Below are 17110 nucleotides of genomic sequence, written 5' to 3'. Positions count from 1 at the left end.
TCAGAATGGTAATCCTTGTGTGGAGCCAAAACAGATGGGGGAAATCTTAAATGAATTCTTTGCAATGGTATTCACTCAGGAGATGGATACAGAGTCTATAGAAGTGAGGGAAAGCAGCATCAACTTCATGGACCCCATATAAATTACAGAGGAGGAGGTGTTTGTTAACGTGAGGCAAATCAAGGTGGCAGATTCCCCAGAACCTGGAAAGGTGTTCCCTCAGACCCTATAGAAGGAAAGTGCAGAAATTATCACAGCCCTGCAGAGATATTTAATTCATCCTTAGTGACAGGGGATGTACCAGAAGATTGAAGGATAGCCTATGTCGTTTAGTTGTTTAAAAAAAAGTCTTTAAACATAAACCAAGAAATGATAGGCCAGTGAGTCTGACATCAATTATGCAAAAGTTACTGGAAGGTATTCTAAGGGCCCAAAAATATAAGTATTTGGATAGACATTGACTGATTAAGGATAGTCATCATGGCTTCATGTGTGCTAAGTCGTGTCTAACCAATCTCATAGTGTTTTTTGAGGAAGTTACCAGGAAAGTGGATGAAGGCAAGGAAGTCGATGTTGTCTACATGGACTTTAGTAAGGCATTTGACAGGGTCCCAGCTTGTTCCAAAAGCTGGTCAAGAAGGTTCAGTCACTCAACATTCAGGATGAGGTAGTAAATTGGATTAGACACTGGCTTTCTGGGAGAAGCCAGAGAGTGGTAGTAGAGGGTTGCCTCAGACTGGAGGCCTCTGACTTGTGGAGTGCTGCAGGGATCGGTGCTGGATCCTTTGTTGTTTGTCATCTATATCAATGATCTGGATGATAACCTGATAAACAGGATCAGCAAATTTGCATATGACACTAAGATTGGGGAAGTAGTGGATAGTGAGGAAAGCTATCCTTTCCTGGATAAACTGGATAAATGGGCTGCAAAATGGCAGATGGAATTTAATACAGTTTTGCACTTCAGTAGGACCAGCCAAGGTAGGTCTTATACAGTGAACAGTAGAGCACTGAGAAGTGTGGTAAAACAAAGGGATCTAGGAGTACAGGTCCATAATTCGTTGAAAGTGATGTCACAGGTGGATAGGGTCATAAGCCATCCAAGTCTCTGTAATGGCCACCACATCATATCTCCAAGTACTGATCCATGCTCTAAGCTCAACCACTTCGTTCCTAACACTCCTTGCATAAAATAGACCTTCGGTCTATTTCAAGCTTCGGCCTGAGCACATCCCTTCTCTATCACCTGCCTATCCTCCTCTCACATTGTCTACAAGCTTTCTCTATTTGTGAGCTAACCTCCTCTTCCCTAGTGTCTTCAGTTTGGTTCCCACCCCCCAACAATTCTAGTTTAAACTCTCTCCAGTAGCCTTAGCAAACCTCCCCACCAGGATATTGGTCCCCCTGGGATTCAAGTGCAACCTGTCCTTTCTGTAAAGGACACTCCTGCCCCAAAAGAGGTCCCAATGATCAGAAATCTGAATCCCTGCCCCTTGCTCCAATCCCTCAGCCACGCATTTATCCTCCACCTCATTCTATTCCTATTCTCACTGTCGGGTGGCACAGGCAATAATCCCGAGATTACTACCTTTGCGGTCCTGCTTCTCAACTTCCTTCCTAACTCCCTGTACTCCTTTTTCAGGACCTCTTCCCTTTTCCTGCCTATGTTATTGGTACCAATATGTACCACGACCTCTGGCTGTTCTCCCTCCCACTGCAGAATATCTTAGACACAATCCGAAACATCCCGGACCCTGGCACCTGGGAGGCAAACTACCATCCGAGTTTCTTTCCTGCATCCACAGAATCGCCCGTCTGACCCCCTAACTATAGAGTCTCCTATCACTACTGTCTTCCTCTTCCTTTCCCTACCCTTCTGAGCCACAGGGCCAGACTCTGTGCCAGAGGCACGGTCACTGTTGCTTCCCCCAGGTAGGCTGTCCCCTCCAACAGTACTCAAACAGGGGTACTTATTGTCAAGGGGTACAGCCACAGGGGTACTCTCTAGTACCTGACTCTTCCCCTTCCCCCTCCTGACTGTGACCCACTTGTCCATCTCCCGTGACCCAGATGTGACCATCTGCCTGTAACTCCTCTCTATCACCTCCTCACTCTCCCTGACCAGACGAAGGTCATCGAGCTGCATTTCCAGTTCCCTAACACGGTCCCTCAGGAGCTGTAGCTCGACACACTGGGTGCAAATATGGCCATCTGGGAGGCTGGGAGACTCCAGGACCCCCTACATCTGACACCAAGCACAGAAAACTTGCCACACACACACACACTTCCTACCTTGCCTCGTCCCATTACCACCTAAGCCTGTTGAGCCAAAGCCCTACCACTCTGCTGCCTCTCAGTCCGCTGCCCACTCCGATGCTGCCCACTGGAAATGGTGGTCTTCTTTTTAAACCTTTCGCGTTCTACTGGCTGACGTCACGCAGTCTCGTCTCTCTTTAACCCAAGTAGTAAAAAAACTCCCTTTGCTCCGAAAAATCAGCAGTTCACTCGCAGCCTTCATGCTCCGAGTCAGAAACTTCTAAAGCCTGGCACTTGAAGTAGCCATTCCTGCCCCTACACCATCGAAGTCTCTGTAATGGCCACAACGTCATAGCTCCAAGTGCCGATCTATGCTCTAAGCTCATCTGCTTTATTCATTATACTCCTCGCATTTACACAAAAAGCGTTGAACCTCCAATAATTTCTTAACCAAATACATTTTAGCTCAAGGCTAATTAGGATAAGAAGTACAAAAATGTGAATCTTACCATTGAGTGTAAAGTATTGTCCTTTCCTGATCTAATTAACCAATAGTTGTAGAAGAGCAGAATGAGAAGCATCAATGGGATCATAAAGAGTTCAAAGTTCCAAACTAAAACCAGGTAAACCTAGAAAGATAATGAGGCAAGTTGTCAATCAACACCAACCCAAGTCCAGTATCATAAAGAACACATTTCATTGTCTGTTTTTGATTGTTTCATGTACTTTTGTGTGTATTCGATCCTCTTAAACATCACAATGGGTGCTGATGGTAGAGACTGGACAACACTACTGTGTGTTACTTGATCAGCTAAAATGAATTATATTTGGAGGCATCCACCAACTTGGTATTATAGACGTCAGGTAAGATTATGTTGCAAATATTAGCTGTGACTAGCAACTTCACTTATTCTGCAGTAAAATATATTTAAATACAGAGCCACTTTGCTAGTAAATACAGTATAACTCTATTTAGGTTAAATTTCAGTTCAAATAGAGTTTATTGTCATTCAACTCTACACAGGTATACCACCGAATGTTCCTCAAGGTCCACAACACAGTACGTATAACTCACACATAACCCATAAAGTAATATTACCACAAATAAATTAACAAATAATAAGGTGCATATACAATATCAGCTAAAAAGTAAATGGTATAACGCTACTAGTGCTGCATGTGTGAAGAGACCTGGATGGTGGGAGAGATTTCAGTAGTCCTATAGCCTGAGAGAAGATGCTGTTTCCATCCCAACGGTTCTTCACCTAATGCTACGATACCTCCTGACTGATGGAAGGAGGTCAAAGAGATCGGTGGACGGATGGGAGGGATCATCAAAACTGCTAAGGGTCCTGCGTATGCAGCGCCTCTGATAAATATCAGATGTCTCATTGATTTGTATTTTTAATAAGATACTATATCTTTTCTTCTGAAAGAGTTCAGTGAGCCGTGTCTTTTTTGGTTTAAACTGCTATTCTTATCACTTGACACTTGGTCTTTTATTACTTAATGATTCATCGAGTGATTGTCTGTGTCTGAGATATATTCAAACAATGATCAAGGTGTTTGAAATACATGAATGAAAATGAAAATACATGACAAATACTGATTTGATTTTGTCTCCCATGCCTCCAAGGTACCACAATACTTCTCGCCAGTGCACACCATAAAAGGAAATCCAAAGAAGATAAACTCTTAGTGATCTGACAGGCTTTTGTGTTCCCACAATCTAATGCTTAGTTAACATTTCTTTATACTCCTCAGCGGTGATGCAGGAAAGCAGCATCCATCATCAGGGACTCCCACCATTCAAGACATGCTCCCTTCTCACTGCTGCTATCAGGAAGGAGGTACAGGAGCCTCAGGACTCACACCACCAGGTTCAGAAACATTTATCACCCTTCAATCATCAGGTTCTTGAACCAGAGGGAAAACTTCACTCAATTTCATTTGCCCCATCACTGAACTGTTCTCACAGCCTATGGACTCACCTTCTAGGACTCTTCATCTCATGTTCTCAATAGTTATTGCTTATTTATTTATTATAATTATATCTTTCTTTTTGTATTTGGACAGCTTGTTGTCTTTTGTACACTGGCTGAATGCCCAGTTGGTGCAGCCCAGTTGATTCTGTTACAAATTTGCTGAGTATGCCTGCAGAGAAATGAATCACTAGGTTGTATATGGTGACAGATATGTACTTTGATAATAAATTTACTTTGAACTTTGAAGGTACTAAGTAAAGGGATATGTTAGCCTCATTCACTGAAGCAGATTAACCAATGTCTGTTCAGCTTTATATTTTTTTCACATTTGTAGACTGAAGTAAATGGTGGATTGAGTTAGTGTAGCAAATCGTAATCCTGAAAATGTTTTATAAATATCAAAAGTAGAATCAGGTTTAATATCCCAGCATGTTTCATGAAATTTGTAACCTTACAGCAGTAGTACAATGAAATACATGATAAATAAATATGGGAAAAAAACTGAGTTACGTTGGGTATATGTGTGTCCATTAAATAGTTAACTTAAAATAAGTATTGCAAAAAAAATCAGATATATAGAAGTAGTGAGGTAGTGTTCATGGGTTCAATGTCCATTTAGAAATCGGATGACAGAGGGGAAGCCATTCCTGATTCGGTGAGTGGGTGCCTTCAGGCTTCTGTACCTCCTTCCCAATGGTAACAGTGAGAAAAGGGCATGTCCTGGGTGGTGGGGATCCTTAATGATGAATGTCGCCTTCCTAAAGTACCAATCCTGAAGATGTCTTGGATACTACAGGGGATGCTAGCCATGATGGAGCTAATTTTACAAGTTTCTGCAGCTTACTTCAGTCTTGTGTAATACCCCCAATAACAGGCATAGCCTGATACCTGATGCAGCCAGTCAATACATTTGTAGAAGTTTTTGAGTGTTTTAGTCGACAAATCAAATCTCCTCAAACTCCTAATGAAATATAGCCACTGTCTTGCCTTCATTATAGTTGCATTAATATAGTGCTTCCAGGTTAGGTCCTCAGAGATACTGACGCCCAGGAACATAAAAATGTTCACACTATCCACTCTCCACTTCTGATCCCTCTATGAGGATTGGTTTCTGTTCCCTTATCTTACCCTTTCTGAAGTCCACAATCAGCTCTTTGGTCTTGCTGGTGTTGAGTGTAAGGTTGTTGGTGTGACACCACTTGACTAACTGGAATATCTCACTTCTGTAAGAATGTGCTACTGTATTCTTGTCTAGAAATTAGACTGCACACTTCTGCCATTTCAGTAATACATGATCCACTTACAGTTTTAGATGGATAGATTATATTTTTAGGTGAAGCATTAGATAGGGCATTAATTATATCAATGTGCCTGATCTTTTGCAGGTGTTGGTTTGGCATCAAATGATGTCACTGGTTGTGCAGTTCCCATTTCATAGAAACATAGAAAACCTACTGCACAATACAGGCCCTTCGGCCCACAAAGCTGTGCTGAACATGTCCTTAACTTAGAACTACCTAGGGTTTACCCGTAGCCCTCTATTTTACTAAGCCCCATGTAGCCATCCAGGAGTTTCTTAAAAGACCCTATCGCTTCCGCCTCCACCACCGCCATTGGCAGCCCATTCCACGCACTCACCACTCTCTGCATAAGAAACTTACCCCTGATATCTCCTCTGTACCTACTTCCAAGCGCCTTAAAAATATGCCCTCTTGTGCTAGCCATTTCAGCCTTGGGGAAAAGCCTCTGACTATCCACATGATCAATGCCTCTCATTATCTTGTACAACTCTATCAGGTCACCTCTCATCCTCCGTCATTCCAAGGAGAAAAGGCCGAGTTTACTCAACCTGTTCTCATAAGGCATACTCCCCAGTCCAGAAAACATCCTTGTAAATCTCCTCTGCACCCTTTCTATGGTTTCCACGTTCTTCCTGTAGTGAGACGAACAGAAATGAACACAGTACTCCAAGTGGGGTCTGACCAGGGTCTTACATAGCTGCAACATTACCTCTTGGCTCTTAAACTCAATTCCACGATTGATGAAGGCCAATGTACCGTACGCCTTCTTAACCACAGAATCAACCTGCGTAGCGGCTTTGAGTGTCCTATGGACTTGGGCCCCAAGACCCCTCTGATCCACAAGATCCACACTGCCAAGAGTCTTACTATTAATACTATATTCTGTCATCATATCTGACCTACCAAAATGAACCACCTCACACTTATCTGGGTTGAACTCCATCTGTCACTTCTCAGCCCAGTTTTGCATCCTATCAATGTCCCGCTGTAACCTCTGACAGCCCTCCACACTATCCACAACACCTCCAACCTTTGAGTCATCAGCAAACTTACTAACCCATCCCTCCACTTCCTCATCCAGGTCATTTATAAAAATCACGAAGAGTAAGGGTCCCAGAACAGATCCCTGAGGCACACCACTGGTGACCGACCTTCATGCAGAATATGACCTGTCTACAACCACTCTTTGCCTTCTGTGGGCAAGCCAGTTCTGGATCCACAAAGCCATGTCCCCTTGGATCCCATGCCTCCTTACTTTCTCAATAAGCCTTGCATAGGGTGTCTATCAAATGCCTTGCTGAAATCCATATACACTACATCTACTGCTCTACCTTCATTAATGTGTTTAGTCATATCCTCAAAAAATTCAATCAGGCTCGTAAGGCACGACCTGGCTTTGACAAAGGTATGCTGACTATTCCTAATCATATTATGCCTCCCTAAATGTTCATAAATCCTGCCTCTCAGGAACTTCTCCATCAACTTACCAACCACTGAAGTAATACTCACTGGTCTATAATTTCCTGGGCTATCCCTACTCCCTTTCTTGAATAAGGGAACAACATCTACAACCCTCCAATCCTCCAGAACCTCTCCCTTACTCATTGATGACGCAAAGATCATTCCCAGATGCTCAACAATTTCCTCCCTCGCCTCCCACAGTAGCCTGGGGTACATCTCATCCAGTCCCGGCAAATTATCCAACTTGATGCTTTCCAAAAGCTCCAGCACATCCTCTTCCTTAACATCTACATGCTCAAGCTTTTCAGGCCACTGCAAGTCATCACAATCACCAAGATCCTTTTCCATAGTGAATACTGAAGTAAAGTATTCATTAAGTACCTCCGCTATTTCCTCCTGTTCCATACACACTGTTCCACTGTCACACTTGATTGGTCCTATTCTCTCACATCTTATCCTCTTGCTCTTCACATACTCATAGAATGCCTTGGGGTTTTCCTTAATTCTGTCCGCCAAGGCATTCTCATGGCCCCTTCTAGCTCTCCTAATTTCATTCTTAAGCTCCTTCCTGCTAGCCTTATAATCTTCTGGATTCCTATCATTACCTAGTTTTTTGAACCTTTCATTAGCTGTTCTTTTCTTCTTGATTAGATTTGCAACAGCCTTTGTACACCATGGTTCCTGCACCCTATCATCCTTTCCCTGTCTCATTGGAACTCAGAACCCCATGCAAATATCCCCTGAACATTTGCCATATTTCTTCTGTATGTTTCCCCGAGAACATCTGTTTCCAATTTATGCTTTCAAGTTCCTGCCTGATCGTCTCATATTTCCCCTTACTCCAATTAAACGTTTCCCTAACTTGTCTGTTCTTATCCCTCTCCAATGCTATGGTAAAGGAGATAGAATTGTGATCACTATCTTCAAAATGTTCTCCCACTGAGAGACCTGACACTTGACAAGGCTCATTTTCCAATACCAGATCAAGTACAGCCTCTCCTCTTGTAGGCTTATCTACATATTGTATCAAGAAACCTTCCTGAACACACCTAACAAACTCCACCCCATCTAAACCCTTCCCTCTAGGGAGATGCCTATCAATTTTTGGGAAATTAAAATCTCCCATCACAACAACCCTGTTATTATTACTCCTTTCCATAATCTGTCTCCCTATCTGCTCCTCAATGTCCCTGTTACTATTGGGTGGTCTATAAAAAACACCCAGTAGAGTTATTGACCCCTTCCTGTTCCTAACTTCCACCCATCGAGACTCCATAGACAATCCCTCCATGACTTATTCCTTTTCTGCAGCTGTGACACTATCTCTGATCAACAGTGCCACACCCCCAAACCAAAGCCAAGAGATCACGATGATCTGACTGTATAGTAGAACCAGGGGCTTTTGTTGTTGCTGCTCTTAAACATTCTGTTACCATCAGCTGACCTGATTGGCAACCTCTCAACTGACTTGTGTGCACTGAAACCTTCCAAACTCAACTGTATTGGATGCAAGTAAATTCATGTTTTCTTTTACACTCAAAGTTGGTGGATATTTCTGGATATAAACCATCCAAAAATCATTTTAATTATTTTTCCTAATATTGTAATTCCCAATGAGCAATTAGGCAAATCAGATAAAATCCATTTCTAGACAGAAGATTCAATTGGTCCTGGACATAGTGAAGAGGACACTGAACTGAAGTAAAAGCATTTCAGGATGTATATTGTATACATTCCTCTGACATTAAATGTACCTTCGAGCTTTATACTCAGTGACCAACTTATTCAGAACAGAAGGTACCTGACAGAGTGGCCACTGAGTTTATGATTGTGGTCTTCTCTTGCTGTAGCTCATTCACTTCAAGGTTTGACATATTGTGTGTTGAAAGATGCTCTCTGCACACCACTGTTACTGTTACCGTAGGCGACTGTTACTGTCGCCTTCCAGTCAGCTTGAACCAGTCTGGCCATTCTCTTCTGACCTCTCTCATTAACAAGATGTTTTCACTCACAGAACTGCCATTCATTTGGTGTTTTTTGTTGTTGTTTTTCACAAACTCTAGAGACTACTGTGCATGATAATTCCAGGAGATCAGCAGTTTCTGAGATACTCAAACCACCCCATCAAGCACCAATTATTCCATGGTTAAAGTCACTTCGGTGACATTTTCCCCCATTCTGAGTTGCTGCCACATGATTGGTTGATAAAATATTTACATTAATGAGCAGGTACATGTGTACCTAATAAAGTGGCCACTGAGTGTATTGGTAATAATTATTAATAAATACCACAAAGGCATTTCAATTTTTGTAATATTTTATAAAATAATGTTTATCATAAATGATAGAAAGAAAAGAGGCTGAATACATGCACTAAGGACTACATGCTTGGTGCACTGAGAATTACTAGTCTACAAAATGTGCACTTGGTGTGGGCTTCAAGAGTGGTCTGTTAGATCTCCCACACACTGAGCTGGCTAAGACCTGAGGAACTCTTCCTAGGTAATCATGGATCTAATCATTTATCCAATCATGGATAACTCTGTTCGACCTTGTTCTCCCCACTATAACAGGTCTATGTAGTTGTCCATGGTGGTGGTGCTGGTTGGTCATAGTACCTGACGCTGACAGGAAACCTGTCCAGGAGAGTTTTTAAGTTGTAAAAGCCAGTGCACTAGGCAATTCCACTCCTTCAACCTCAGAAGTCCGGGTCCAGTGGTATGAACAAGCATCACAACTGGGGTCTTCCTGGGTTGCAGAGGATGGCCATCAGTTCTTCTGTGCCTCATCACGTCCTTTGCTCTCCATGGAGCATTGCAGATCATTGGTTCTTATTGCAGATCTCATCTGTCTAGTCTACTGGAGATGACTCTGCATGCAAGGAGAGCCATGGTAGTTCTGTAGAAGTGATTGCTGTGCAGTCATTGCAAAGGCTGAAGCCCCATGTTCATAATGAACCAAACCTTCATTGTGTTGTATGGTGGCATAATTGTATTAAATGAAAAAGAAGACTTGACAGATCAAGACTAGACACCCATAAGACAGTGTAGACCTTCCACAATTGGAGCAATGTACATCTCAACAACCTGCCACAGAAACTGAGAAGTCTAGAGATCCCATTATCTCCTTGACTGTAATAATAGCACTGAATGAACTCCAGTTTTAAGAATTTTCTTCCACACGACCTCATCCAGATTGGCCTGAACCATCACCATATCCCATCAGTAACACGAGACAGGATCACCAGCAACCAAGGAGGATTCAAACTATGCTCCACTTGAGCCCACTTTACAACCAGGTGGCAAGACCTCCAAAAAATGAATCCAACCAGCTGTACCATCTCCCCCATCTTGTTTGTCATGGGTATGAACCTCCTCATATCAGCAGCAGTAGACGTAACCCGAGGCCCAGTGTCGGAGCCCAGCATCTGACAACCTGCAATACAGGGGCTCATGGATGACATCACAGTAACGACTGTATCCCATGTCCAAGCAAGATGGGTATTGGAAACCCTGGACAATGTAGCTACCTGGGCTAGCATGATCTTCGAATCCAGGAAGTCCAGATGCATTGTGATCAAAAAGGGCAAGATTACTAGCAAGTTCAGTCTTCAAGTACAGTCATTCCATCCATAGACGACAACCCAGTAAAGTGTCTTGGAAAGTGGTTTCATGCAGTAATGACGGACAGCGCCAACATTACCGACACTATGAAGCAGACTGAGAAGTGGCTGAAGAAGGTCGACAAAACCAGACTCCCTGGTAAATTTAAGACATTGCTGTACCAATATGGTCTCCTACCAAGGCTGCTCTGGCTTTTCATGGTGATCACTGTAGAAGGCATCAACAGGAATGTCAACAAACATCTGCACAGGAGCCTGGGGATTTCCCCAAGATTTTCTTTAGTGGGGCTCTACACAATATCAAGACAGCTACAACTCCCATTGTCATCAGTAGTGGAGGTGTTCAAGGTGACAAAGTGTAGAGTCGTGTTAACACTGAAGGGCTTCAATGACAAGCTAATAAACTAAGCAGAAGTCACAATCAAGCCAAAAGTGGGCTGCCAACTCACCACACATCAGGCAGTGAGCTCCCTGCAATTGTGAGAGATCATTGGCAACCCATGCCTGGGGACAGAAGGCCTCGGCGCTGCACACTTCCAACAATGGGGGAGTGCAAGTGCAAGAGATAGGTGTGACATGGTCCAGGCAGAGGTACGGAACATTCAGGATGAAAGGCGGGTATCGAAGGCAGTGGAGTTGGATGAAGTGGGATCTTCCCAAGCGCAGGGTCACTTGAGCTGAGCTTTAGAGATTGGAGCCTTTCTGCTTTTCTTTCCGCCTACGGTCTGCGTACAACACTCTCCCTACACCATCACAGCAGCATACATGGGGGCTGAGAGTGGACCGTAACTTTGTGCTTCACTGGCACTCATAGTGTCAGGATACAAAACAGCTTTAACACAAGGCTGGTATAGGTGGCGACATGACAGAGTCCTGCGGTCCCTTGCTGACGCACTGGAGTGGGAGAGGTGTGAAAACAGACCAGCTGGCAGAGAGGCAAACAGGGCAGGCATCTTCATCAAGGAGAGGGCCAAGCTAGTCATATCAAAGAGGCCTAAAGCCAATCTGCTGCAAACTGCCAAATCATGGGAGATGAGGGTGGAGAGGAAGCTCTATGCCGGGAGGAGGCTGCACTTTCCAGAGGTGATGCAAACCACACTTCGACCAGACATCATAGTGTGGTCCACCGAAGACAAGAAAATCATCCTGGTGGATCTCACAGTACCATGGGAGAAAGGATATGAGGAGGCTCATGAGAAGAAGGCCCTAAAATACTAGTCCTTAGTCCAGGAGTACAGAAACAAAGGATGGCAGACATGGCTATTCCCCATGGAGATCGGCTGTAGAGGGTGCCCAGCAAGGTTAGCATGAAGTTTGCTGTCTGTGCTGGACCTTGATGAAAAGAGCAAGAACCAAGCAGCTCGCAGGGTGGGGGAGGAAGCAGAAAGAGCCTCTTGCTGGATATGGAGCAGGCGAAAGGAGTTGAGCTGGAAGTCAGGAGCAGATGGGCAGTGACTTGGCCACCACTGTTGACCCACCAGCTGGAGAGTGTAGTGGTTCAGGTCGAAATACTCTACGAAGGTTGGGCACCACCTGATGACATCTGCTCCTGGCCAAAGGCTAAGGTCTCCTCATCAGGTAACTGTAGAGAGTATGATGCAAGAAATAAAGTCATCAACCTGCTCTTAATGCTCTGCATTAGGAGTTCAAATCAATTTAAAGTAGTCACAGATATCTTGACAATAATCTGTGTAGGTGGTGGCATACTCTTTACATTGTAACACACACAAAATGCTGGAGGAACTCAGCAGGTCAGGTAGCATCTCTAGAGAGGAAGAAACAGGCACATTTTCGGCCCTAGACCATTCATCGATTCACTTTACAGTGACTTTCATTCCATTCACTTAATTGATGAGTGAACACAATTATTATTCAGTGAAGATTAAAATTTAGAATAACACATGATGAGGAATTACTGGCCAATCTGCCCATTTTACAAGTATTTATACACCTGTGTTTATTTCTGCTCTGATCTTCTTCAAAGTAAATATCGATTAGAAACCTGAGGTACTACATTGTCACAAGGTATGCTAGCATAACACTATCACTGTGCCAGCAATCCAGGTTCAATGCCCACTGCTGTCTGTAAGGAGTTTGTACGTTCTCCCCATGACCACATTGGTTTCTCTGGATGCTCCAGTTTCCTCCTACATTTCAAAAAAGCACAGGCTAGCTTAATTAGTCTCATGAGTGTAAGTGTGTGGCATGAGTTTATTGGGCTAGAAGATCCTGTTAGCCTTGCTTGTATCCAACACTCCTTGACCACTGTACTCCTTGTTCTCTGTACCCTGTATGTACCAGATGTACCTTGTGCTGTGTATGACTGTTGGTACTGTATAATGCACCTTGGCCCTGGAGTACCGCTGTTTCATTTGACTGCATCCATGGGTATTCATGTGTATGATTGAATGACAATTAAACTTCAACATGAAATAGTGCCCATCAGTAGCCTTATTTATTTATTTATTTTATTTAGTGATACTGTGCGGAATAGGCCTTTCAACCCCTGATTTCATCCTAGGCTAATCAAAGGATAATTAACCTACCTGGTATGTTTTTGGACTGTGGGAGGAAACTGGGGGAAACATGCATTCTACAGGGAGGATCTATAGAATGACACTGGAATTGAATTCTCAGCTCTGGAACACCCCAAACAGCAACAGTGTCACACTAACCGCTACACGACCATGGTGCCATGATGGATTTATTCTGGGACATAAAGAAAGAAGGCACAGAAGGACATCACAGTAGCATTGTGGTTAGCGCAATGTTACTGCAGCTTGTGGCATCAGAGATTCGAGTTCAATTCCAGCAGCGACTGATTAATAAAGAGAAATATCAGAGGCCAATCTGAAGATATATTCATTTGTAACTCACAGATATGCTGCTTTGAACATGTGGTCTCTGAATAGTTATTGCCCAAAGGTGTGAAGGCCAATATGAAACTCTAGTTGAAACAAGCAGGCAGGATTAACACAGAATATGTACACAACGCTGGAAGAACTCAGCAGGTCAGGCAGCATCCGTGAGAAAAGAGTAGCCAACGTTTTGGGCCGAGACCCTTCATCAGGAATGGGGGAATGGGGATCAAGAAGGTTTCTTGTCTGTGTGATTTATTGCAGGATCCTCCAGCAGTTTCAGCAACAAAGCTCTCAAGAAGCAGTTATTATTAAAGCAGAAATCAAAATCAGTCTTTGCCTTTCAATAATGCTATTGGCATACATATCACGATAGTCAGATTGTTACTACAGATATAAACACAGTGGCCACTTTATTAGGTACACCCATACAACAGCTTGTTAATGCTAATATATAATCAGCCAATCATTTGGCAGCAACTCAATGCATAAAAGCATGCACTCACGGTCAAGAGGTTCAGTTGTTGTTCAGACCAAACATCAGAGTGGGGAAGAAATGTGATTTAAGTGACTTGGACTGTGGAATGATTGTTGGTGCCAGAGGTGGTGGTTTGAGTATCTCAGAAATTGCTGAATTCAGGGGATTTTCGTGCACAACAATCTCCAGAATTTACAGAGAATGGTGCAAAAAACAAAAAAAAAATCATCTAGTGAGTGGCAGTTCTGTGTTGAAAAATGCCTTGTTAATGAAAGAGATCAGAGGAGGATAGCCAGAATGGTTCAAGCTGACAGGAGAGCAACAGCAACTCAAATAACCACGTGTTACTAGAACTGAGGGACATTGCCTCAAGATTCAGGGGAGAAGATTTAGGACGGAGATGAGGAGAAACAGTTTTTCCCAGAGAATGGTGAATCTGTGGAATTCTCTGCCCAGGGAAGCAGTTGAGGCTTCTTCACTAAATATATTTAAGAAGCAGTTAGATAGATTTTTACACAGTAGGGGAATTAAGGGTTATGGGGAAAAGGCAGGTAGATGGAGCTGAGTTTACGGACAGATCAGCTATGATCTTATTGAATGGTGGGGCAGGTTAGATGGGCCAGATGGCCTCCTCCTGCTCCTATTTCTTATGTTCTTATATTACAACAGTGGTGTGCAGAAGAGCATCTCTGAAAACACAAACATCAAACCTTGACGTGGATGTGCTATAGCAGCAGAGGACCAAGAACATACACTGAATGGCCACTGGATTAGGTACAGGAGATACCTCATAGGCCACTAAGTGTAACTAGTTCATTGTTATTTGGTGCTGGCTTAGTGTTGTCATATTTACCAAAAAAATTTGTCTTGCAACCTGTAGATACAAATCAGATCATTGCATAGTGATTGAGGTAAGATAAGGTAAAACAACAACAGTGCAGAATAAAGAAAGTGCACTGCAGGCAAACGTCAAACGTGACCAGGGGCCCCCAACCTGGGGTCCACAGGCCCCTCCGTTAAAGGCAGGTGCCAATGGCATAAAAAAAAGGTTTGAAAACCCTGAACTAAAAGATTACAAAGATATAGACTGTGAGGTCAAGAGTCTATCTCATAATACAAGGGGTCCATTCAGGAGTCTGATAGAAGCTTCCCTTGGCCTGGCGGCACGTACTTTGTATATTCTGCCCAATGGGTTGGGGGAGAAGAGAGAGTGCCTGGGATGGGTGAGGTTTTTGATTATGCTGGCAGAAATACTGAGGCAGCAAGAGTACAAAGTCCATGAGGGATGGGTGGTTTCCACTATGCATTAAGCTGTGTCCCCACCTCTCTGCAGATATATGATACTGGAGGATTAGGAAGTTTAGTGGGGGCAGATTGGTGTTATTCATGTAATCATCACTCTATAAATCACTTCAAAAAGCTGTTTTATAAAGATCGGCTTCATTTGTCACATGTACATCAAAACATTGAAACATAGTGAGATGTGTAATTTGTGTCAACTATCGACAGTCCGAGGATGTGATGAGGGCTGCCCGCAAGTGTCAACATGCATACTGTGCCAACATAGCATGCCAAAACTTGTCAACCCTAATCCACGTGTCTTTGGAATGTGGGAGTGAACCGGAAGAACACTATGTGATCACAGGGAGAATGTACATACTCTTTACTGACAGCGGCAGGAATTGAACCGCAAACTCTCAGCTGGTGCTGTGAACTAGCTGCTATGCTATGCATGCCTTGCAGCATTTTTGCATTTAGTTCTCGTATTAAATTGGGTGCCCGTCAGAACCCCAGAATCATAATCACATTTTAGTACCACAGACATAGATCATGGAATTTGCTGTTTTATGGCAACAGTACAGTTCAAGTGAGGTGTATGGGGTGTCACAATATGTCGGTACATATTTTTGACAGGTGGGCTAAACCAGGTGAGAGTAGGCAGCGAGCCTCATTTCCCAGTGAGATAGGGACATGCCTGTCCTAGCATGTGAACTCAGCTCTGATGTACTGGGTGGATGAGATCAACAATGAGATTCAATGGCCAGGAAGGTGGCTCTGCAATTTTCCCTGGAGATCGAAGGGCATGACAGGGCTCAGAAAATATCAAAACAAAATAAAATCAAAATCAGCTGCAGCATGTTGGAAAATCAGTCAGCTCCATTCTGGGCACTGGTCTCCTCAGTATCCAGGGCTCCTTCGAGGAGCGATGCCTCAAAAAGTCCGCATCCTTCATTAAGGACCCCCAACACCCGGACACGTCCTCTTCTCATTGTTACCATCAGGGAGGAGGAGGTACAGGAGCCTGAAGACACACACTCAATGATTCAGGAACAGCTTCTACCCCTCTGCCATCAAATTTCTGAATGGACAATGAACCCATTAACACCACCTCAATATATTTTTGAACTATTTGTTTAATACATAACCATTAATACATATAAAATATATATTATAATTGTAATTAAATAATTATGCAGCCAGAACCTGTTGCACCAGAGGTTCCAACACACCAGATCACTGCTATGCTACAATAGGACCATAAGACAATAAGATATAGGAGGAGAATTAGGCCACTTGGACCATCAAGTCAACTCTGCCATTTCATGATGGCTGATGTAATTTTCCTCTCAGCCCCAATCTCTTGCCTTCTCCACAAATCCCTTCATGCCCCGACCAATCAAGAACCTATCAATCTCTGCCTGAAATATGCATAATGACCTGGCCTCCACAGCTGCCTGTGGTAACAAATTCCACAGATTTACCGCTCTCTGATTAAAAGAATTCCTCTTCATCTGCATTTTAAAAGGATGCCTTCTATTCTGAGGCGGTGTCCTCTGGTTTTAGACTCTCCCACCATAGGAACATCCTCTCCACATCCACTCTGTCAAGGCCTTTCACCGTTTGATAAATTTCAATTACGTCACCACTCAATCAACTGAATTCTAGTGAATACAGGCCCAAAGCCATCAAATGTTCTTCATATGACAGGTCATTTGGGTACTTGGAAGCACATGATAAAATTGGCCATAGTCTGCATGGTTTCCTCAAGGGAAAATTTTGTCTAACAAATCTGCTGGAATTCTTTGAAGAAGTAACAAGCAAGATAGACAGAGGAGAATTGGTGGATGTTGTGTACTTGGATTTTCAGA

At 43.3% G+C, this 17110-nt stretch overlaps 1 protein-coding gene across 3 annotated transcripts in view; it reads right to left on the bottom strand.

The window, feature by feature from the left end:
• Positions 1-17110, bottom strand: part of mctp1a (multiple C2 domains, transmembrane 1a) — a 553815-nt gene that overhangs the window by 146426 nt on the left and 390279 nt on the right. For 2 of the 3 annotated variants that reach the window (XM_073066347.1, XM_073066365.1), the window contains exon 17: positions 2766-2885. The exons of the other annotated variant lie outside the window; for it this stretch is intronic. In XM_073066347.1, coding sequence (XP_072922448.1) covers positions 2766-2885 — 120 coding nt within the window. The remainder of the gene's footprint in view (positions 1-2765; positions 2886-17110) is intronic. 3 annotated transcript variants of the gene reach the window in all.

The sequence above is a fragment of the Hemitrygon akajei genome, chromosome 2 (genome assembly GCF_048418815.1).
Source record: "Hemitrygon akajei chromosome 2, sHemAka1.3, whole genome shotgun sequence".
Lineage (NCBI taxonomy): Eukaryota > Metazoa > Chordata > Chondrichthyes > Myliobatiformes > Dasyatidae > Hemitrygon > Hemitrygon akajei.
This window is presented reverse-complemented; position numbering and strand designations above follow the sequence as displayed.